Source organism: Rhinoderma darwinii, chromosome 5 (assembly GCF_050947455.1).
Source record: "Rhinoderma darwinii isolate aRhiDar2 chromosome 5, aRhiDar2.hap1, whole genome shotgun sequence".
In the NCBI taxonomy this organism is placed as follows: domain Eukaryota; kingdom Metazoa; phylum Chordata; class Amphibia; order Anura; family Rhinodermatidae; genus Rhinoderma; species Rhinoderma darwinii.
Genome location: NC_134691.1, coordinates 126,897,091 through 126,919,468, shown reverse-complemented (window position 1 = coordinate 126,919,468; position 22,378 = coordinate 126,897,091). Strand labels below are relative to the sequence as shown.

The 22,378-nt window shown below is 38.7% G+C and overlaps 1 protein-coding gene across 3 annotated transcripts in view; it reads left to right on the top strand.

The window, feature by feature from the left end:
* The window catches only part of FBXO15 (F-box protein 15), a 211,222-nt gene that overhangs the window by 130,292 nt on the left and 58,552 nt on the right, over nucleotides 1–22,378 (top strand). For all 3 annotated transcript variants that reach the window (XM_075826480.1, XM_075826478.1, XM_075826479.1), the window contains 2 exons: nucleotides 8,727–8,809; nucleotides 11,914–12,059. In XM_075826480.1, the coding sequence (XP_075682595.1) occupies nucleotides 8,727–8,809; nucleotides 11,914–12,059 (229 nt within the window). The remainder of the gene's footprint in view (nucleotides 1–8,726; nucleotides 8,810–11,913; nucleotides 12,060–22,378) is intronic.

Here is a 22,378-nt window from a genome sequence, read left to right as displayed (position 1 = left end):
GGTCAAAAATTGTCTTGCCCTCCATATGGGGCCATAATCGTGTGCAATCCCAAATGCATACCGAGAGTCAGTGTATATATTTGCTGTCTTTCCTTCTGCATGTTGGCATGCTGCTGCCAGGGCCTTAAGCTCCGCTTCTTGTGCTGAGCGGGACGCTGGTAAGGAGGCTGCTTCTAGGACTACATCTTCGGTGGTTACTGCATATCCTGTAAGAAAAGATCCTTCTACAAAATACCTTGAACCATCCACAAAGAGTATTAGGTCTGGGTTTTGGAGTGGGGTATCTTTTACATGTGCGAACCCCACTGTTTCCTGGGCCATAAGGGCCATACAATCATGTTCATCAGTTTCAGGCAAAAATTGTGACCATACTTTACCTACGTCTTCTCCCCCTTGCTCCAAAGGCAGTAAGGTAGCTGGGTTCAATGTAGTACAGCGGTGTAAAGTAACCTGCTCAGGAAGAAGAAGTGCACAGGTTAATCTCAAATGTCTTGCTGTTGACAAATGCTTCGGCTGTACTTGAGTAAGAATAGCAGTAATATCATGTGGTACAAAAACTTGGACTGGAAATGCCAGAACCAAATCTGAGGCCTTGTTTAACATTGAATTTACAGCAATGATAGCTCTCACACATGATGGGGAACCTCGGGCCACATGGTCTAGTCTAGCTGAATAATATGCTACCGGGCGCTGCTGTGGTCCATGACTTTGTGTGAGAACTGCAGTGGCATGTCCATTTTGTTCAGTACAGTACAAAGTATATGCTTGGACGTATGCTTGCGTAGAGGTACTCCATGGATTGGTGTCACAAGCCGCTATCAAACACAACTCCTCCTCATTCAGCTGATAATCTAGAATACTTTGAGAATCTCACTTTTATCAGGTTCTGCAAATACTTGATTAATAAAAATAAAACATTCCTTAAAACTTTACATCAAATTAACAATGTCCAGACAAGTTTTGTTTTGCCTTCTCCCTCATCTAAATCCATAAAGACTCGTGTGAGTGATATCACATCGCCTCCTGTGTAACTTTGCTGGAGGGGGATGGTCTCTTACACATAAACCAAAATTGTACCTGATCAGTTCCTTCACCCTTCCCCCCTTTGTGGACTCTGCGAGAGTGATGTAGCAGAGTTCAAAACTACATCTCAACATAACACTAATTTAACCCCCTGTAATGTACAACAGCCTGAAACAAAAATGACTTTTTCCTGACAAATACATGTTATCTTTACAATGACATAACTCATGTGTGAAATCAAAAACAAAACAATTGTAGTTAGTTATTCAATAAAACAGAAAATATTATCTCTGATAACATTAATTACTGCAAACCAATAAACTGTATATAAAAAATAGGGAACGGTGGGGGCACATACATTTTCAAAACCCCGTGTCTCACAGTATCTAAAGTTTAATACATCTGAATTAACATCAAAACACATGAAATCTGATCACATCATAACACATAAATATCGTAACTTTTATAACCAACAGCGCATGCGCAAAAGAGAAGAAATTTATTTCAGTTTGTAGACATTACTGATATATATATATCTCTCAGCAGTGCATATTGAAATCCCTTTGTCTCATCAGCCCTGCAGACTGCACCCAGTCAGCCCCCCTCCTCCTCCTCCCAAACACAGCACACTTTAGGGGGGAGGGAGGGGGGTCACAAACTCACAGCTTCTCACAACTTTTAGTCTCACAATCTTAACACTTTCAATGCTGGCAAAACAACATACGTATCTGCAATCATTTATCACACCATTGTATAGGAATTATCTACGTTAATGTTTAACAGTACAATCTGACGGCCACCATCTCTATATTATGATTACGTGTTGTTTCATCAGTGAACTAGACTGGAACTTCTGTAAATAGAAAAAAACACTACAAATGACAAAATTAACAAGCTGATTATTTCATACTGATTTGGTTGGGCCGGGCGTGGCCACATCAGGGGCAGGGGGGGGCAGCCTCTCCCATTGGAAACAGTGCGCAGGGGGTTTCCCACCAACAATGAGGACCCACTCAACATGAGGTACGGACGCCATTACCGGGCGTCGGCTGGTCCTGTTTTCTAATACATACAATACCTTTCTTATTCCTAACTTCCTCTTCTGCAAATCCCTCTAAAGCACTTTCCATCAACTTACTACCTTCCAACCCCCCTTTGTTCTCCAGAATACCTTTTGCCCAATCTGCGTCTTGGAGCCGCCCTCCTCTTTTTCCCTCTGCCAGTTTACATGCCTTGATCAGGGCAAGCAACTCTGCACTCTGTGCAGAATGTATGACAGGATCAAGGGTCTCATAATATAAGACAGAGGTGTCTGGTGGTTTGGCTGTGAAGGACTGCTTATACATTTATCACTTTTCCTGATTCAATCTACAAAATGACACAAAGTTATACAAAATATCTATATCAGCATTTAATGTTGTGTCCATTCATTTCAAGAACAAGATTACATTTCTTATCTCACTAGCAGCTGTTCTTCACCTCCCCCTTCTCTTATCACACTAGTTGATTCTAAATTATACCATATGAGAATTTACTATAAGGTCATTTGCAACATTAAAACAACTACTACTTCTATAACTTCCTTTGCTTTTAACTTTACTTTATAAAATATGAATTTCCTCTGACAACCTCCTCGTACTACTTCTGACACTTTTCTCCATGCTTCTGCTTTCCCCTGTAACTTTTTATCTTTCAACCATCCACGTTTTGTGACACAACATTCATTCCATTTTTCTGCGTCTAACCGTCAATGGGATTCTAGACCACATGCTTTCATTAATTTTTTTGTTCCCTGCGTTGCCTTTTTACCTTCTCTTTCTGCTACTGCCTGTTTGGCTGTCAGTCCTTGTGGGTGCTCATCTCGTAATAGGAACACCAAGTTCCCCATTGTTCACTAGTTATAAGTGGTCGCCTATGGGCAGACCCTAAGTTATGTAGGGGGTAATTTTCCTGATAGGTGAATTCCTTTCTCACCTATTTTAGACAGTTACTTATCCCCTCGAAACTTCTTAATAGGAACACCAAGTTCCTCATCTTGTGACTGTAAGTGGTGGCCTTTTGGCACACCCTAAGTAATGCAAGGGGTAGTTTTCCTGATAGGCAAATTTCTTTCTTGCCTATTTTCGACAGTTACTTATCCCCTTGATACTTCTTATATGTTACAGATTTTAGCTACTGACAGATGAATTCCATTCTCATCTATTTTAGACAGTTTCTAGTTTTCCGTACTTACTTTTCTACTCTGGCCAGAGAATCTTCCCTTTTACAGTCCTTTTATAACTAGCTTACTTTCTTCGTCTGAGACACCACTCGAGTACGTGCCCTCCGCACCATAAGAGTAATATGACAAATATTCCTAATCCAAATAATAAGGCAAACGTAAAATCATGCTGTTCATTTGACATGCCGGATTATCAGATTGCAGAAAATTCTGGAATTTTGAGCTGAAAATCAGCGCATGATAATCCCCGCAAGTACTCCAATCGTGTACACACGTTCTCGGTATTTTGCTGGATTATCGGAATTTTTTTTCCAAAAACAATTTCCTTATTCTAAAATGCATTTGTGACACAAAACTGGGTTTCTACAACATTCATACAAATACTGTCATGGAGATCAGGCACTTTATCCTGAGGGTAGGATTACATATAGACTTGACCAGATTTTTACACTAAAAATACCCTCATGTGGCCCCTCTATTCCTCAGGAGTACTACCGGGAAGGTGACCTACCAGACAGGAAGGTGCAGAGCAGAGTTTGTAAGAATTAAGTCTTCTTACCTTGCTGCAGCAGTGGTCTGCACGTTCCTTTGTCCGGGAGGTCGCCATTCAAGTCCCGGGAGATCCCCTAGGTGGGGTGCCGTCCTTCTGGTCAAGTCCCTGTTCGGGCGCCAATTTCTGTGATCGCAATGAGGTCACTTTACGCCTTGATCTCCATGCAGGTTCAAATCAGGTGGGGGGGGGGGTGCGAGCTCGGAGAAGTAACAGATACACTGAGACGTTTCTCAAAGTAAAAATCCTTCTAACTTTATTTGCAGAGACACAGAGTTTATATAGTAAAAATATCACATGACTACGTGCAGACACACATGAATCATTTACATTCTTGTGGTTTCTTCCCTCGTGATTTATGTCTCTATGTACATTGTTCTTAGCTCTTACATCTAGTTGTTAATCTGGTGTCTGGTCCTTATCTATCTTGGCTGTATGCACAGAACTCAAACATCATATAAACAGACTCCTTTGTGTCTGGTAAGTCCTTGTACGGGCCCCAATTTCTACTATCTACAGAATGTCTGCAAATCTATTCCATTACCTTTCTCAGAATATATTGTAATACATGTTTTTCTCTTCAGCATTGCACTCTTTGAGGTCCCAGATACATTATACATATATTTATACCATAACACTGTCATGAACTGAAAATGAAAAAGGAAAACACTTCTCAATATAGTGTCATTATGAATTCTGTCCCCAATCTGTATTGTCCAAGACCCTGGCTGAATGTAAAGAACCTATAACTAAAGCTTGTCCTTGTGACATTACATCACATAATCATGTAACCGCATTTTCTATTGGCTCTGGTGCTGTATGTGTTATAGTGATGTCACTTTTCTTAAGTGGATTTTAGGAGCGCACTTCCATTTATTTGTCACCAATTTTTGAGGTTTAATAAATATTTATTTAATGATATATTTCCTACAGGGACATTCAATTAAATAAAATGTATTTTTTAAATTTTATTAATATATTTTACTTTTTTAGTGTGTCTTGGTGCCGTTTTTCAGTAACACAAAAACACATCAATATCGCCAAAGGCAAAAAGATTAGCCCTTGTTTCCCAGATACCTATTGAATGCTTACTAATATTGTGACGTATAACTTTATTATGAATAACTATAAGCATACAAATGAAGATTAAAAGCGCAATATGAACTGAAAGTCTCCATATAATGATCCTAATAATACTCTGTAGTCTGTACCATCTAAGTGCAGAGTCAAACCACCATCTCTGATGGCCGCAATACCTATAAGAAACTACTATGATTCGCGGCTGCAGTCCGCTTGAAAAGGGACTTAAAATTGTCAGAACAAATTTTAAAAAAGAAGAAAGAGCCCCCCCCCCCCCCGACATGTTTCACCACCGAAGTGGCATCCTCAGGGGAAAATGGGGCTAATGGCGGCGAACGCGGCTGAATCGCCTATTTATGACCTCACTTTTGACGTCATCTAAACTGATGTTACCAATCACGATGATCCTCATAGGAACGGCCCCTAGATGGAAAAATATGCTCCAAGCTAGCGCCTAACCATTGAGGGACTCACAATCGCTCTTTCGGTAAGAATGATTGACAGCAATATACTCCAATCCCACAGCGCTACTGCCCGACCAATCGGGAACTCGCTTTCGCGCCTGCGCAGTGAAAAAATATTACGCCGGATAAATAAGTATGAAAATCAGTTCACTGCGCATGTCAGTGGACTTAGAACTTGAAGCACGACCGTATTACAAGTATAGTGAAGATATCTATCACTGTTTTTCAGTAACATTCACTTTGGAGAGAATGAGTCTAAAGAGCCAGTTTGTCTCTGAATGAGTCTAAAGGCTGGCGCTGCAGTAAGGGCTCTGACCATTTGGATTCAGTTCAGCTAATCCAAGTATGTCAGGTGACATGATCGACCAATCAGTAGCTAAATTCTGTATTCTTAGAAGGATGGATAAAGACAGAACCCCCTAATAAAAGATGAATTGCAGCCATGTTGTTAAGACACAGATATAATTCAGAGCACCTGCTGTATAAGTTCCTGGAAGATGATCACAGTCACAAAGTGCAGAACATATGTATCATATGAGTCGAACGGTTGCTCCAAAGGCATAGAAAAACAGCATTTTGGTGACAGATGCTCTTTTTACATTCTTGAGTCCTTTTTATGTCCTTTTTTTTTTTTAAATCGATCCATCAGTTTCTTAGTTATATACAAATGGTGGAAAGCAAGAGTAAAAACAATATGATCACCATAACAGCTATACAGGGGTGTCCCCTTCTTTTCCAGAGTAGTTTGAAATCCTCCTGGATATGCAACAATGTGAAAGCAGGAGAAATGACAATCACTTGGGGATGGACAGATTTGCTTAGCACAGAGTGACCGCTCCGTTAGGTGCTTTAGGCCTAGTTCACACGGAGGAATTTGCAGGCAGATTTTGACTTGCCTGCACTTTCTTGCCGCCGTTTTCGCCGCGAAAAACGCTTTCTCTGCCTCCCATTGTTTTTCAATGGGAGGTCAGAGGCAGAACCGTTGCAAGAAAGAAAATGCCGTTTTTTTTCCCGTGAGCGGCTAAAAGAAAGGGAAGAAGTACATAGAACTGTGTGGCAGAACTGGGCAACTCCTTTTAATAGGGTTTTTACCATCATTTTGCTCTTACAGACTTGGGCTGTCCATCTATTTCATGGATGGGCATTCATTTGAATGGCAACCATGTAATACTACATTTCCCCTGCAACGGCCAATGCTACCCCAGTAGAGTCACCTGTTTGCCAGAGGTCTCAGTAGTTGGACCTGCAAAAACTGGCTGCTTGCCCTGGTGTCTCCCATATCAAGGAGTTATTTAAAGAGGATCTGTCCGTTCTGAGTAAAACACAAAAGGTGTCAGTAGATGAAATGATAAGATTTCTTATTCATGTCATTAGCAGAAAAGAGGATTTCCCTCAGTATTAAAGCAATACAGTTATTACTTTTATTTTGGCAACGTGAAGTCTTGTGATATTTTGACTGTGCTGTAAGAATTTTTAATTCTCTGGGAGGTTCCAACTCTGCGGGGGAGGACCTGATTCTATACAGCATCTGAAGGACAAAGTGGAGCATTGTGCTCAGATCTGGCTAGGAGAAGGGGTGAGCAAAACAATTTGCTGTTTTGTTCATTTGCTGATCCATATTATATAATGGGAGAATTGATTTCCCTCTTTTCTGATACATTTTCCAAAAGCGAATCTCTAACCTGTTGAATTAATTCACAAATGTCTTGTAATAGTAGGCGTTCTTGAAGTCTGGAGCCTGAGCTTCATTATGTATATTATTATTTTATCAGCCATGTAATAACATTTCCCTGAATATAATGGAGTCCAGAGGAGGAGTTGACAACTGCTTGTACAGGGTTAATCTGCTAGAGGAGGAGACAGCCTCTTGTAAAGGGTTAATTTGCTATGGGAGGAGGAGACAGCTGCTTGTAAATGGTCAACCTGCTAGAGGAGGAGACATCTATTTGTAAAGAATTAATCTGCTAGAGGAGGAGACAGCTGTTTATAAAGGGTTAACTTGCTAAGAGGAAGACACTGCTGCTTGTGAAGGGTTAATCTGCTAGAGTAGGAGACGACAGATGCTTGTAAAGCGTTAAAGGCGTTATGTGGGAAGCGAAAATTATTAGTAGTGTACTCACTGCAGTATGTGAGTACACTCGCTCATATACAGTCCGGTTTAGATTTTTATAACGCTGGCGGGGGACCGGAAGTCTAGTTGCACAGTCTTCCTTCATGATGACACGACTCTTCGTCATGTGACCGGACCTTCTGTACTCTATGTACAAGCAGTAGTTACTGCTGAAACATAGATTACAGCAGGGCCGGTCACATGATAGAAACGTGTCCATATGAAGGCTGTGCAACTCGACTTCCAGTTCCCCACCAGCGCTATAAAAATCGATTCAAATCTCATAATCAGTGTGACGGGGGGACCGGAATGTATATTAGCTTGTGTACTCACGTACTGCAGTGAGTACACTGCTAATACTTTTCTCTCTCCACATAACCCCTTTAAAGGGGTTGAACAGGATTAGAAAAACATGGTGGCTTTCTTCAAAAAACTGTGCCAAACCTGTCCACCGGTTGTTTGTGGTATTGCAGCTCAGGCCCATTTACTTCAATAGTGCTGAGCTGCAATACCAGACATAACCCATGGATAAATGTGGTGCTATTTCTGGAAGAAAGTTAATGTTTTTCTAACCATGGACAGCTAAAGGGTTTGCAAAGGGTTAATCTGCTAGAGGAGAAGAATACAGCTGCTTGTTAATGAGTCTCTCACTACATACACACAGAACCAGCAGCAGCCACCGGGGAGAAAGCTGTGACAGGATTTACCTCTTCTGCTTCTTCTAACCCCCTCCTCCATAATACACAAGAATCTATCTTACGTAGATAATATAACAATAGCATGAAGTAAGATAGCAGGAGAAATGTCCCTTTTTTACATGGTGTACGCTCACAGTCTCCCCTATCACAGTGGACTCTCCCGGCTCAGAAACAGGAAGTCTCACAGAGCAATGAAAATCTATGAGACTTGGACTTCTCACTGCTGCACGTGGAGAGCCCTCATCTAAGCTCTTAAAGGAACAGAGCACTAAATTAGACAAGACATTTTTAAAATTTCCTAATTTTATATATTTGAGAGGTTTTATATTTTCGTCTCCTGCTACTTTTCATCTCCTACTACTATCAGGAAGTGATACGTCCTCTTTAAATATGCCGGCAGTTGCAGAGATGGAGAAGAAAAAAAAATACATATGTTTCTCAATTGAATTCTCAGTTATTGCTAAATGCTACCTATGCTGTAGGGGCAAAATGTTTTATGTTGTGGTGGTCCTGAAATTCTGTTCAGTTTTGCATAGCATCTTGTCTATTATTTACTAACCATAACTCTTGTTTATTTCAGAAAACTCCTGACATAGCATTTGTAATAGGCACACTGCATTATCATCAATTGCTGGAGAAGGGTCTTTTTGGATCTTCAGACAGGTAATATATATTTGGATGTTTTATACAACATATCTCTTAAAGTATCTTTACGTGTCTTAAAGTATGTTACACTTTGTCCCACAGGATCCGATTACTGGATAGTCCTAATATTGCATTAAAGAGTTTGTCTAATAAACAACCCCTGTATTTATGCCCTATGGCTATATGGATATTCTATGGAGGGGTGTTTATAAGTTAACTATGGGCTCATGTTAGCCAGAGCAGATCACCACGGGGCAAGTGGTTCCTGCTTTGGTGGACAAAATTCAAACATAAATTACACGGGTGCCCATTCATTTGAGTGGGTGTCTGTTGTGTAATATTACATTTTTTCTACAGAAATGTGTGAGCATCATTGTGATATAAGCAGCTAGACCTACGGCAATCCGGTTAACTTTTAAAGTGGTTTTTCCAGTGGGGGCATTGACATATTAGAGACATATGTATAATGTAAAGAAACTAGTACCGTAACCGGTTAACGACCACCCACCATCTTTTGACGGCAGGCGGTGCAGGTCCTAGGTCTACAGCGACATCTATTGACGTCGCTGAAGAAAGGCTTATGAGTTCTCCAGTGAGCGCTCATTCTCTAAGCAGTAACTGTTACAAACACCTCCTGTTCTTACAGAAGCCTGCTAAATACAGGTGGGAGTGGAGAAAACGCTGACCTCAGCTGTTTAACCCTTTGATCGCTGCAGTCTGTGACTGCAGCATGCTCAAAGGGGACTCCCCTCTTCGATTGCTACACCGGAAACCTGGTTATGCGATCGGAGTCTGGGGGGGGCCTTCTGCAGTCAGTCTTGGAGACCTAAAAAGGACCCCAGGACTGTCTGTTCAGTATGCCTGCAACACTCAGTGTTCCCTATCCGCAGCCTGTGTCATAGTTACACAGTGTAATGTATTAGCAAACAGGAATATGCTAATACGTTATAAGTAAAAAATAAAGTTGTTAAAAAGTTAGCCCATCTGGAATTAAAAAAAGTTAACAAAAACAGTCATTATTAAGCATAAAAAATATTTTATTGCCTGTACGTTAGATAAAAACAAAAAACCTACACATATATTAGGTATCTGCATGACCGTAACAACTTGAATAATTAATTTAACAGGTTATTTAGTGTAAAACGTGATAACATTTTTTTTTTAAAAAAGCATTGCAGAAAATCGTTTTTACTATATTCACGACGCAAAAATAAATTACATATATTACACAACTTGTAACCCTAACTGGGCAGGAAACAAATACAATTTCTCCCGCCTTGTCAATGGAAAAAACAAAGTTATGGCTGCTGAAACGCAAAATTGAAGCAAAAATGAAAACATTTAGCTGGTCATTTAGGCCTTTTCAGGCCTGGTCATTAAGGGGTTGAAAGGTAGAAAGAAAAACTAAAAGAAAACATTAATATAGGTCATTAAGGTATGTTGTCTATTGTATTGTGAAAACCTTTTTCTGCCATGGCAATCATTTTAGTTTGTGGGAAAGCTTGATGACCACTATTATTGCTACAATTATGACTCCCACAGAGGTTGTCACATATCTTTTCTAGTGCCCGGAAATCTTCCCACAGTGGATTTGTTACTGTGTTACTAGACAGATTTCCATTCAGGTGCTGGGACAGCTACCTACAGATGTAGCCGTCTTTGCCTTGACTTTTAACGCATTAAATAAACAATGGCTCGATCTCTTATCTTGACATTTTCAATGGCTTTTGTTGTGTGGTATCACGCTGCAGCAAGTCATCAGAATCCAGTTAAAGATGGCTACACCTGTAACAACCCCCTGTGTGGGACCTATGATGACCTGCTTTGGTTGTCACCCAGCTTTGAAAATGTTATACATATATATATATATATATATAATGAAACGGCTAAATAGACATTCTCTAAACTTGACAGAGGACAACTCAAGGACATATTTTTAACTAACTTTTTTGGGGGGTGTTGCTCTTTAAGTTATATCGGATAGATGACTAGTTTGCAGTGCATCCAATCTACTCTGTTGAGCTTTGTATGTTCATTATGTTATTTCCGGTTAATAATTTGAGGACACTTTTTCTGACGGGAAATAGAAGATTGTTTTACTGTTTCTCAAATATTTAACAAGGAGTCTCTAAACGAGCCTATGTAACATCCAAACAACCAATCTTAATTAGTGGCATATAATCTCCTTTATAACCCTAATTAGCACATTTTCAGTCCTTTGGAAAGACAAATATAGTAAATCACAAATGAACTGCAAAAAGAATATTCCTAGTAATATCTACTGCATCACTGAGTAATTAATAATTCAATTCTAATAATGAACGAATACGAAAGACGCCTCAGACGGTGTAGGAAAATATATGATTGAAGTGCAGCCATTACAAAATATAGTCAATGTAATTTCTGGCTGGCATGTGGCTTTATTTCATTTTTTAGAAACTCGTATTATTTTTTCATGGATCCACACGAGAACAATTCCTGAGAGCAGTAGCACTACTAAAGGGTTCCCAAAATCTAGAGCTAAATTTGTCATATTTAGTGCAGTTCTATTTGGGTCATCACTGGTTTTCCATATGACAGAAGGTAAATCTACTAAATTTCTGACAATAAAAATCAGTGTCAAAGACATTCATTTGTAAAGATAAGCATTATAAATAATATACTTTACATTAATATACATTATTAATAAAATAGAAAAGAATTCTTAACAAAAATATTTATAGATTTTGCAGATTTTATGAACAATACTCTGTGTTAATATATCATCAATCAGATGACCTCGAGGGGCTGGCACTGTGACTGATTCCCTCTTAAGTCAGCCCCTCCTTAGTCCTGGCCACATGCAGAGCCTATCAGAGGCAAGGCATGGGCGGGGAATAGGCTAAAGTCAAGTAAGAAATGGGATATGTAGATTATCAGTGCAAGCTTAATCCCTAGGTCCCGGAAGCAGAAGAGCGTTTGTGTCCTGCAATATCGCGGGTTGGTTAATGGCACTAAATTATTATTTTCTTTTAGGAAATGATGTAGTACCATTAGGGAAATGATATACATATATTGGGTAGTTTTTTTTTCTTTTTGGGCCGTCGGACAACCCCTTTAATTGTCATTGATCTATTTTGCAGCCCTTACATGTTTCCTCCATATGTTCCCATATTGGATGATATTGACTCTCAGTATGGACTTCATGGATACCAGCTTCATATTGACATGTACAGTGGACCAAGAACATACCTATGTAGAACATTCCGTGGTTTGTTTTGTCGAAAAGGTAAAATTTGCTATATTAAAGCCTCATTCCACTTCAAAACCACTTTGTGGTTACCTAATCTAATAACAATAAAATACCCTGCCCCCTGCTGCTGTGCACCCCTCAGATTCCCCCTTATTTTTTTTTCCTTCTTTTCTACAGCAGTTATTGGCTTTCTGTATCGATGACCACGCTGCCTAAACACATAATAGATACAATATCCGTGGTGACCAGTAGTGTGTGTTGTAGTATTTCATACACAAACTCCTCTTGGTGGCTCAGACGGTGCTGCTCAGTTATCATATTGTCCCTATGTAGTGCAGTTGATGTATGAACTATGTTGACTCATAAAATGCTCATAACAGCTTTTCTCTGACTCCCTAGCAAAACGCCACTTTGCCAGAATTCAAGTGGCAGTTTCTAGCCTGTGCTAAGGAGCCAGTGAGGAGCAACTGACAGAATTTTATTTGTGCCGCTCGTAAATATGACAGTGTCTATAGTAGAATTAAGTTGAAGAATTTTGTATAATGCAGAGGGAATAATATCACAGTCTGCAAAATTCTGGGGGTTTAACATTGATGGCGTATCATAAGAATAGGTCATTAGTGTTTGATCGGTGGGGGTCCGAAGTGAAGGGCTCTTCATTGTTTACACCTAATGGGTTAAGTGCCGATGAACACACATGTCCAATAGCACAGCCCCACCGCTTGTATAGTCTTGAACACCAGCAGTGGATTCATTCCTACTATTGTGTAGAGCAACCAATAAGAATCAGTTCTCTAGAAGTGGAAAATCACATAAAAGATAATAAAACACCACCAAAAATGTAATAAAAATATGTTAATAATAAAATCCTGATTTAAAAATTATGTAATTTTCTGAAGATATATTCTATTTAAATTAGAGGCAGCAGGTAAGGCGGACCAGATGACTGTCAAAATACATCAAACTCGAATGATATGCATTTATTTTAGTATTCATATCACAAAAACACCAAAATGCGTATTTTAGACCAATAAACCTGATCTACTAAACCTACGTTAACAAAGAGGACCAAAGCAAAGTTTATACAAATGCCTTTGGTTAAAGTGATCCCATAATTAACATTCAACAGATATACCAAAGTGATCCAAGAATATTGCTGACCTGACACCACAATTATACCTAAATTAAGGACGACTATTCTTTAGTATGTGGGCACTTTGGTTGTTCATCTGATAGACCAAAAAAAACAAACAAATGAGGAAATTGGACCAGAAACACTGCTGACATGGCATTATAATTACAAATAAATGAGTGGGAAGAAGGCCCAAAGCTGACTTTCTTAATACAGCGACCATTAAACATATTAATCTGGCTACAATTTGTACGTGCCATCATGTGACACAAGACCTTCTGATTGTTGGTTGCATTTTTCTCACCAGTAAATGTCAACTTGTTGAAGATTTACTGAATGCTGCAAACACTATTAATTCACCTTTTCTGAATTCTATGCTTATTTTGAACTACGATGATGGCAACAGATTTTGATAGCATGCTATAACACGGTTTGCCAACAGATGGTGCTAGTGTTAACTTCACAATAGGCGATAGTCATTCTGAGCTGTTTGAAGCAAAATGTGTTTTCCTGGTTTTTTTGTGAGGTTTGTGTGAAAATGTATTTGGTATGAAACCCTGCTAACTTGTGGTGGCCAATGCCTGCAGGATTTTGCAGCGTGTGAACCCAGTCTAACTCTAACTTTTATTGAGACAATAGCTTCGTACATTTAGCACCCAACCGAGCCTGTAGGGCTCCGTACTAGGGAGATGTAAGCCTCTGAGTGTTGCCCTACAGGCTTTGTGCACATTGGTGCTGTATGCATGAGGCCTTAAAGTAATTATTTATTTTTTTTAACAATTATTTACTTTAGTAATATAACTGTGCATAGATAAAATGAACTAGGCTAATTTTTTGCAAATATTGGAAATTACAAAATAAATCAGGAATCAAGTTCTCACAATAAGAGCTTCTGCACACTGGCAAGGAGCCTGTCCGGTTCATTTAGTACAGATCCGAACAGCCTCCATGTACTTTTGTACAGTCTCCTTAGGACTCTAGAGTCCGATGGAACAGGGCGTTTTTTTTTCCTGTGGATTTTTTAATTTTAGGATCAGATAACGTCTTGTAAAGGGATTCATTCTACTGGTAAGTATATATTAGAGAATGGTCATTTATGCTGTTCCCCATTACATAGGTTTGTAGGTTTACCTTATACTTTATGACTTTGATGTTATGCCATAATCTAAAATATATTTTGTTGTAATGAAGCGATAGAAATGGTTCTCGAACACGGTTTGTTAACATTGCAACTGGTATTGAATAAAGGGTAAGTAAGGAGCCGCAGCTGTACAATGGGCCGTAGTCAAGCCTAGCACAGATTGCTATGCAGCTGCATAATGACATCTTACTACAGCAACACCATTTCTCTGCCGCAATCACCTTAGACAGGGTTCCCTATTGTGTTGCTAAGTATTCAATCGGCAAAGGGGGACTATTCTTTAACCCTTTCATGCCTCTAATATGTAGATTCACGTCCTATTTACATATGCCCCGTGCAGCTAGGACTTGAATCTACAGTCCTGTGTTTGTGTTTTTAAACACACATATACATAGTATAAGTTACAATTATATATAAAGTATATACTTTGTATTCCCTGTGCCCCTTTGTGTTAGAATAGGCAGGCAGAAATAGTAGTTTAGTTATCTAAAAAAAAAACACTAAAATATGGTTAAGTTATCCAAAGTAGTTCAAAAGTTATGACTATGTAAAATAATGTATGACAAAACCTTAAATTTAGGCCTGGTCATTGAGGCATCGATGACCCTTGATTTTGAAAGGGTTAAGCACCGGTGCAAATGCTTCATGTTGGAATTGTGTGAATATAAATTAACACTTTCCATTATATATATATATATATATATATATATATATATACACACACACACACACACATTTGCAATGCGATCGTGGGGTGCAGATGGTTGTCATGGCAGCCTTGGGGCCTAATAAATGCCCCCATGTCTGCCATCTTTCTGCTAATTAGGCTAATACTCCACAACCCACGACCAGGATCTTTGTTATATACGAATGGTCAGTGCTCTATACACTGCAGAACACCAGCTGAGGACTTGTACAGCGAGGTTCATGAAATAATTTTGCCTTTACCTCCAAGGGAGCTAACAATCCACGATCTGGATAAGGCAGTGTTAGTTTGCTTTCTAGCAATATAGTAGTATCATATCTTAAAGCCCAAAAAAAGAGCTTTTCCGCACCCATCGTACTACGGATCCCAACTATTCCTGATGGACCCCATTGACTTATAACAGGGTCTGGGTTTCATTGTGATTTCCGTAGTTTGAATGGCAAGAATAGCGATGCATGCTGCTCTATTCTTGCTATGAAATCTGACGTAACTGCTGACGGAGCCACCAATGGCAGTGAGAACATAGCCTAAAGCTCCTGAGCAGACAATATCCAGAAAAATATTTGTTTACACATCTTTTTGTGTTACTGGTATTTTATTTTTGTATTCATTATTTATCTAGTGCCTCCATATTCTGCACTTTTTAAAGTAAATGTTTTTAATTACTCTTTTGGTCAAAATCTCAGCCACATATAGTCTCCATACTGCTAACCACTGTACAACATTAATATATACCAGGGTAGAGTTAGCAGTCTCTGAACAGATGAATATCACAACTATCAACTAGCATGAACATAGTACACTTTCTCCTAAGAGATTTCTATGAAAGAAGCCTAGAATCCAGCTTTTAGTTCTTGAGCTCTTCATGAAAACACGAGTTCATTGTTCATTCTCACAGGATGTTCTGCCTACCTGGGAAGCAAATTTAAAGAACTCCAAGCAGCTATTTTTTCTTACTGCCAGTTATATTACTGATCAATACATTTTTACAATGGTTCTTTTAATGTTGGGGACAGTAAGAGAGAGCTATTGCTTTCTCTCCGCTTCATTAAATGTATCTTCCCTTGCCCTTGCTGACAATTGTTTTTAGTTGTTGAAGTTATAGAGGGCTTGTCACTTCAGTTCAGTACATGTATATGATCAGTTTGCAATGCTAATATAAAGTGAAGCTATGGTTAAAAGCACTTCAACTAACAATAATTGTACCAACAAACATACCTAAATTCATTGATGGGGTAATAAAAAATATATATTGCTACGTAAATTTTTGGCAATTTTTTTTTCTGTTCAAAAATTATACGTATGTAATGCTGCTACATGTAAACAGACATTATATTATAAAAGTAAATGTACAGGTCTTATTAGGTTAAAATAAAAATAAAATGTATTCCTGGACAACCCCTTTAATTTATTAACCTGCACCACCAGCTGTCAAAGCTGAACCATGCCTCAATTTTATACTTAAAGGGGTTTTCCTACTATTAATTGTTATAGAAATATAATTCGGCATTAAAAATTAATCAGGTTTTTATTTTGCCTTATGTTACAAAAATGCTTCCGTTGTGAGATATTCTCTGCACTTTATACACACGGGAATCTTCAAACAATATTGTGTCAAAATTTATTTTTTCATAAAAATGCATAAAAATTTATATTTGAGGCTAAAAGTGTGACCTCAGCAGAAAATTAGAAGCACCACACTTCCTAAAAATAAAGTCCAAGATATGCACAGTTCATACATACCACTTTTGTCTACATGCACATATCTTCACAAATTCACCAGAACCAGAGACCAAAATCTGGTTTAAACTGGAAACGAAAAAAAAAGTTACAACCCCCAAACCCAATGTATTTCCTGAAAGCAGACATCTGCAACTGACAGCCATTTCCACCTTTACATGAAAACTTTGTGAAAACAGGGAATTATTATTTATAAAATGCTTAAAAACACATTTCCACGCAAGAACAATGTAAAAATAATATATCAGGGTGTGCAACGTTCATAAGTATCACAGGCGTCAACACCAACAAAAGCTTGTGCTCTCAAAAATGCTAAAACAGAGTGCAAAGTATAGTGTAAAAAAATACAACTTAATATGTTTTTCACACCAATCACCTTGACGCAACTCTGCAAAAAATTGTACTTGAAGCGTAACTAAACGTTCGATCAACTTTTTATTTTCTAACAGCATGTGTAATATAAATATATTTTGTAATATACTTGATTAATGAATTTGGGCTCCTTTTTGTGTTATATGTGTTTTAAATGGCCACTCTGACACTTTTCTACCACATTTTATTTCTTGTATTTCTCCTGTTGCTAGCAGAAATCCGTACACCGTTTGAATGTATCAGTGTACGGATTCTGCTGCCTGTGAGTACAGGTAGGAGGAGGCCCCATCCTGACGTCAGATGTGCACGCCCACATTGTGACGTCAGAAAGGTCTCTCTGCCTCTATACACTACACAGTTCTATATAGAGAAACCAACAGCAGCAGAACGCATGGAAGAGACTGTGCGCACTGGTCTCTGTGCCTGGATGATTCTCCCCCTTCCCTCCGGCAAAGAGTCTCAGGACACTGTAATCTGAGCTGCTAATTAGCATCAGATAAGACTAGGACTGCGCCGTCCGTCCCCCCCCCCCCCCCATCACCCTTCTGTCCTATCTTATCTTCCCTGCACTTGCCAGGGAAAGTGAAATAGAAAAACTCTGATTCCTTTCTTCTGGAGTGTGCAGAGATGTTGACTTCTCTATATATAATGTGTTCTGCTGTGCATAGCTCAGTGCACACTCACAGTATTGTAGTTATCACCTCAGAGTTCACTGCCCATGAAAGATACAGACAAATCGTAACATCACACACGGTAAGACGCGCCCCTAGCAACTGCCAGAATCAGGACGTGTGAGAAAATAGATGTGGACGGTTTCACAATAAAAAAAAAGCTGCAAAAAAGGTACTTTGAAGTAAAAAAAATTGCTAGGAGTAATGTATTCACATAGAAGGACATAATAGCAGTTTAAATATTTTTCTTTTTTTGCGAAAGTTTAGCTATGGTTTAACCACTAAAATGCGTACTCTAGCAGACTCCTTAGCAAACAAAATGTACTCTGTAAAAATTGTAAGATGTGAGAAGTTCATAAATACTACACATTTCAATGTCCACAGGTGCGTTTGTTAAACGCCAAAACCGCAGGAATGTACCAACCAATTTTTGCATACAAATTAAACTGGGAATTATATAGGTATATCATTTTCAATCTCCCTGTACAAACTTTAACCCTAATCCATAAACGCAATTCCCTAAATGGTCTACAGATTTTACGCTAGAGATATGGTAGGGACAGGACAGGGACAGTGTAAAATATCTAAACTTTATTGATATTTGTGTGTGGTGCGAGTGTTTGGTGCGACTCATTTGATGCCACAATCCAGATGCTGGTAAACGTCTGAGTCCAGGAGTAAATACATGGCACAGAGGGGTGATTAGATAAGCTACTGTTCATCTTATCACTCCTTTTCTGGGAATAAAAGGACTCCCATATTTAGCAATCAGAGAGCAAGTATGCTCTCTTATTGATAAGAGGGGTGATAAGATGAAGTTCATGCTATCCCTTCCCCTGGGGTCATATGAAGCTATACAGGGACAGGAGGAAAATCACAGATCCTCCTCCCCCCTCCACGCTGGGCTGGAGGGAGAGCTGCAAGTATATGTAGCTCCCACTTCAACCTGCTCTAACTCAGGCTAAATCCTTGAAGGGAAATAGTTGTGGCCTTTCAAGTGCAAGCTACTCTTTGATCTCACGTATCAATTTCAATATCTGTATTGCAGCAGCAGTAAACTCGGATATATTCTGGAACTCTATGAAACAAAATGTTCAACTGAACAGTTCTGTCTGATTTGAATATTTAAATGATTTCCTCACGTTAGAGCCTCATGCACAAAGCTGAATATTGCTGCTCAGTTTTGTACAGAGCTCTAATAGGGCTCCATTAGAGGTGGAGGAGCCCTCTACTGTATCTCCTTATGCCTATGATTTTATATGCATTAACTCGACAGAAAGGCCATGCAACTCTGTAAACTACTGTTCTCTGCCGTGTGCTTGAACTCGTATATAATCGTAATTATTTTAGGTTGATTAACCCCTTCACGACTGCCATACGGCAATATACGTTCTAACTGCCGATGCCGCGTACGGTTAGCACGTGTATAGTCGCCGACAGCCTGGAACAGGTTTAATGAGTGCAGTGCTAAAGTTAAAAATGCAGCGCTGCTCACAATGAGGCAGTCACACTTGTCTCTCTCTTCCCCATGTGTCGACACCTCCCCCCTCCTTCTCCTGTGGCTTCTGCCCACAGATAACGGAGCCAGTGTACTTCGTTATCTGGGCGGATAAGGTACTAAAAGTTTTGTTTCAACTCTTTAGTCTTCTCTCTCCTGGAGAGTGAAGAAGGCTAACTGATAATGTTAAAGAGGCTCTGTCACCAGATTTTGCAACCCCTATCTGCTATTGCAGCAGATCGGCGCTGCAATTTAGATTACAGTAACGTTTTTATTTTTTTAAAACGAGCATTTTTGGCCAAGTTATGACCATTTTTGTATTTATGCAAATGAGGCTTGCAAAAGTCCAAGTGGGCGTGTTGAAAAGTAAAAGTACAAGTGGGCGTGTATTATATGTGTTACATCGGGGCGTTTTTACTTCTTTTACTAGCTGGGCGTTCTGACGAGAAGTATCATCCACTTCTCTTTAGAACGCCCAGCTTCTGGCAGATCACGCTGTGACGTCACTTCCCCAGGTCCTGCATCGTGTCAGACGAGCGAGGACACATCGGCACCAGAGGCTACAGTTGATTCTGCAGCAGCATCGGCGTTTGCTGGTAAGTCGCTACTGTACTTTTTTTTCAACACGCCCACTTGAACTTTTGCAAGCCTCATTTGCATAAATACAAAAATGGTCATATCTTGGCCAAAAATGCTCGTTTTTTAAAAATAAAAACGTTACTCTTATCTACATTGCAGCGCCTATCTGCTGCAATAGCAGATAGGGGTTGCAAAATCTGGTGACAGAGCCTCTTTAAAGAGCAGCAACAGTGTGTGTGTGTGTGTGTGTGTGTGTGTGTATATATATATATATATATATATATATATATACACACTCATATAGATACCAGATAAATATATACAAAAAGTTACAAAAGTGTTTTTTTTCTCACATTTTTTGTGATTTGTCTACTCATAATAAAAATGTAAAACATGGAATTAATTAAACTAAACTAGAGAATGAAAGCCTCATAAGTCTTGTAAAAAAAAAAACAACAAAGATAGTTACGATATTCAAAGCGGTTGCAAAGATATTATCATTTAAAGAAGTGCACATCAGAAATTTAAAATTTGACCTGGACACTGGCATCAATGACCCTTGGTCATGAAAGGGTTGAGCACCCTTTTATGTATATATAAATGAGTTGACAATTTATTAGATGCACCCTTGCCTTAAGCAAAATAAACATGGTGGGTTCTAAAGAGTGAGAGATGCTCTTTGTAGCCACTCTTCATTCTAACCGGATCTACTGACACATGACGTGTATGCTCGTCATGAGCGGCAGGATATTGCTGTATAATGACGAGCATACACTTTATGCTGATTTCACGGGCACAGCAAGTGTTCACAGCAAGAATCCCTGTGACGTGAACGAGGAACATACAAATATGGGCAGACAGCCCAGGATCCATTGAAGGACCACAGGGCTGTCTGACCAAATTTCCTGTTGTTAGGGCATACCTAAGTATGTTCTAACAACTGCCTGTGTACTATCAGTACAAAGAATAATGTTCTGGCATTTAGATATATGCCAGTACATTATAGTTAAAAAATAAAAATCCCCCTATGGGATTATTTTTTTTTTTATAATTTAATAAATATTAGTAATGTTAACTAAATAAATAAAAAATCTGTAAAAAAAAATACACACATGCATGTATATTTATACAATAAATAACTTTATTAAATAGAAGTCCCAAAACATGAAATAATGTGTCACAACCGTAACAACCCACATAACAAATTTATAGCATAATTTATGATGATGGTTGTATGCTGTAAAAAAAGAAATAAATATTAATAATAATTGTAAAAAAATTAATACAAATTGAACAATAATGTAAATGTACCAAAAAATGCCACCAATGTGAAGTACAACTCGTCCCACAAGAAACAAGGTCTGATATAACTTTTTTGTTAGACAAAGCTGTGAGCGCCGGGATGTAAAGATGAAAAAATCAAGAAATTTGTTCGGGTCCTCAAAGCTGAAATTGGCCCTGTCCTTATAGGGGTTATCCCACCACATCAACTTATCACCTATTGTGTGGATAGGTGAGAAGTGTTTGATCGCTGGGACCCCCACTGATCAAGAGCACGCCGATTCCCAAGTCCCCTGAACGAACGGAGCGGCGGTCCCACTCATTCTCTATGGGACTGCCAGAGATAGGCGAGCGCTGTACTCGATCAAACGATCAAACACTTATCACCTCTCTTGTGGATAGATAAGAATTGAATCTAACAAGGAGAAAAAAGTATTTTTATGCAGTTGGTCAGAAACCTGTTGTCCATTGGGTGGAGTTTTCTATTGAAAGCTATTTTACAGGGTATAAATTCAGCCATAATATAAGCACTCTCTCATGGGGACAGAAAAACGATATATATACAGTCTTACGTTTAATTCCACAAAGTGCAATGTAATATGTTTATTGCCAAAACAATCCAAGCAAGAACATGGAATTAATCTTACTTTATTGATTCCTTCTTACAGGGAAGCATAGTTGAGTATGAAACACTTAGATAAGCCCATGAGATTGTAGAATCTGCCTTCATAGCTAATGCTGACAGTTTTTCACCAATTGCAACCAATTTATATTTGCAATCATTACTTGTGTGACACTGTATTACACCGATGACTTAGTGGAATGTTATTAGTCAAGAATAGAGGAAATCTAATTCATATGTTCTTTGTTTTTTTTATTCAGTCAGAGGTTGGTGTATTATTATCTCTTTTTGAGGTCACTGGCGAAAAAAAAAAATCTAATTTATAAATATCTAATTTATAAAAAGTGTTTTGCCGATAATTAGGTTCCCATTTTGACCATACATATTGTTATGCAAAAAAATATTGATTTTCAAAAAGCCATTTGAAATATGTTAGATCAGTTAAAGTATTCGATAATTATTCATTCTCATGAAAAAAAAAAAATAGAAAGAAGAATGTATTCTCCTGGCACCAGTTTAAAATAATATTGAGCTTCAGTCCTTTTTGTCATTTATTAAAATTTCGTTTCACCTTCTAATACAAGTATTAGCAAGCAAGTACCAATTGGAGACA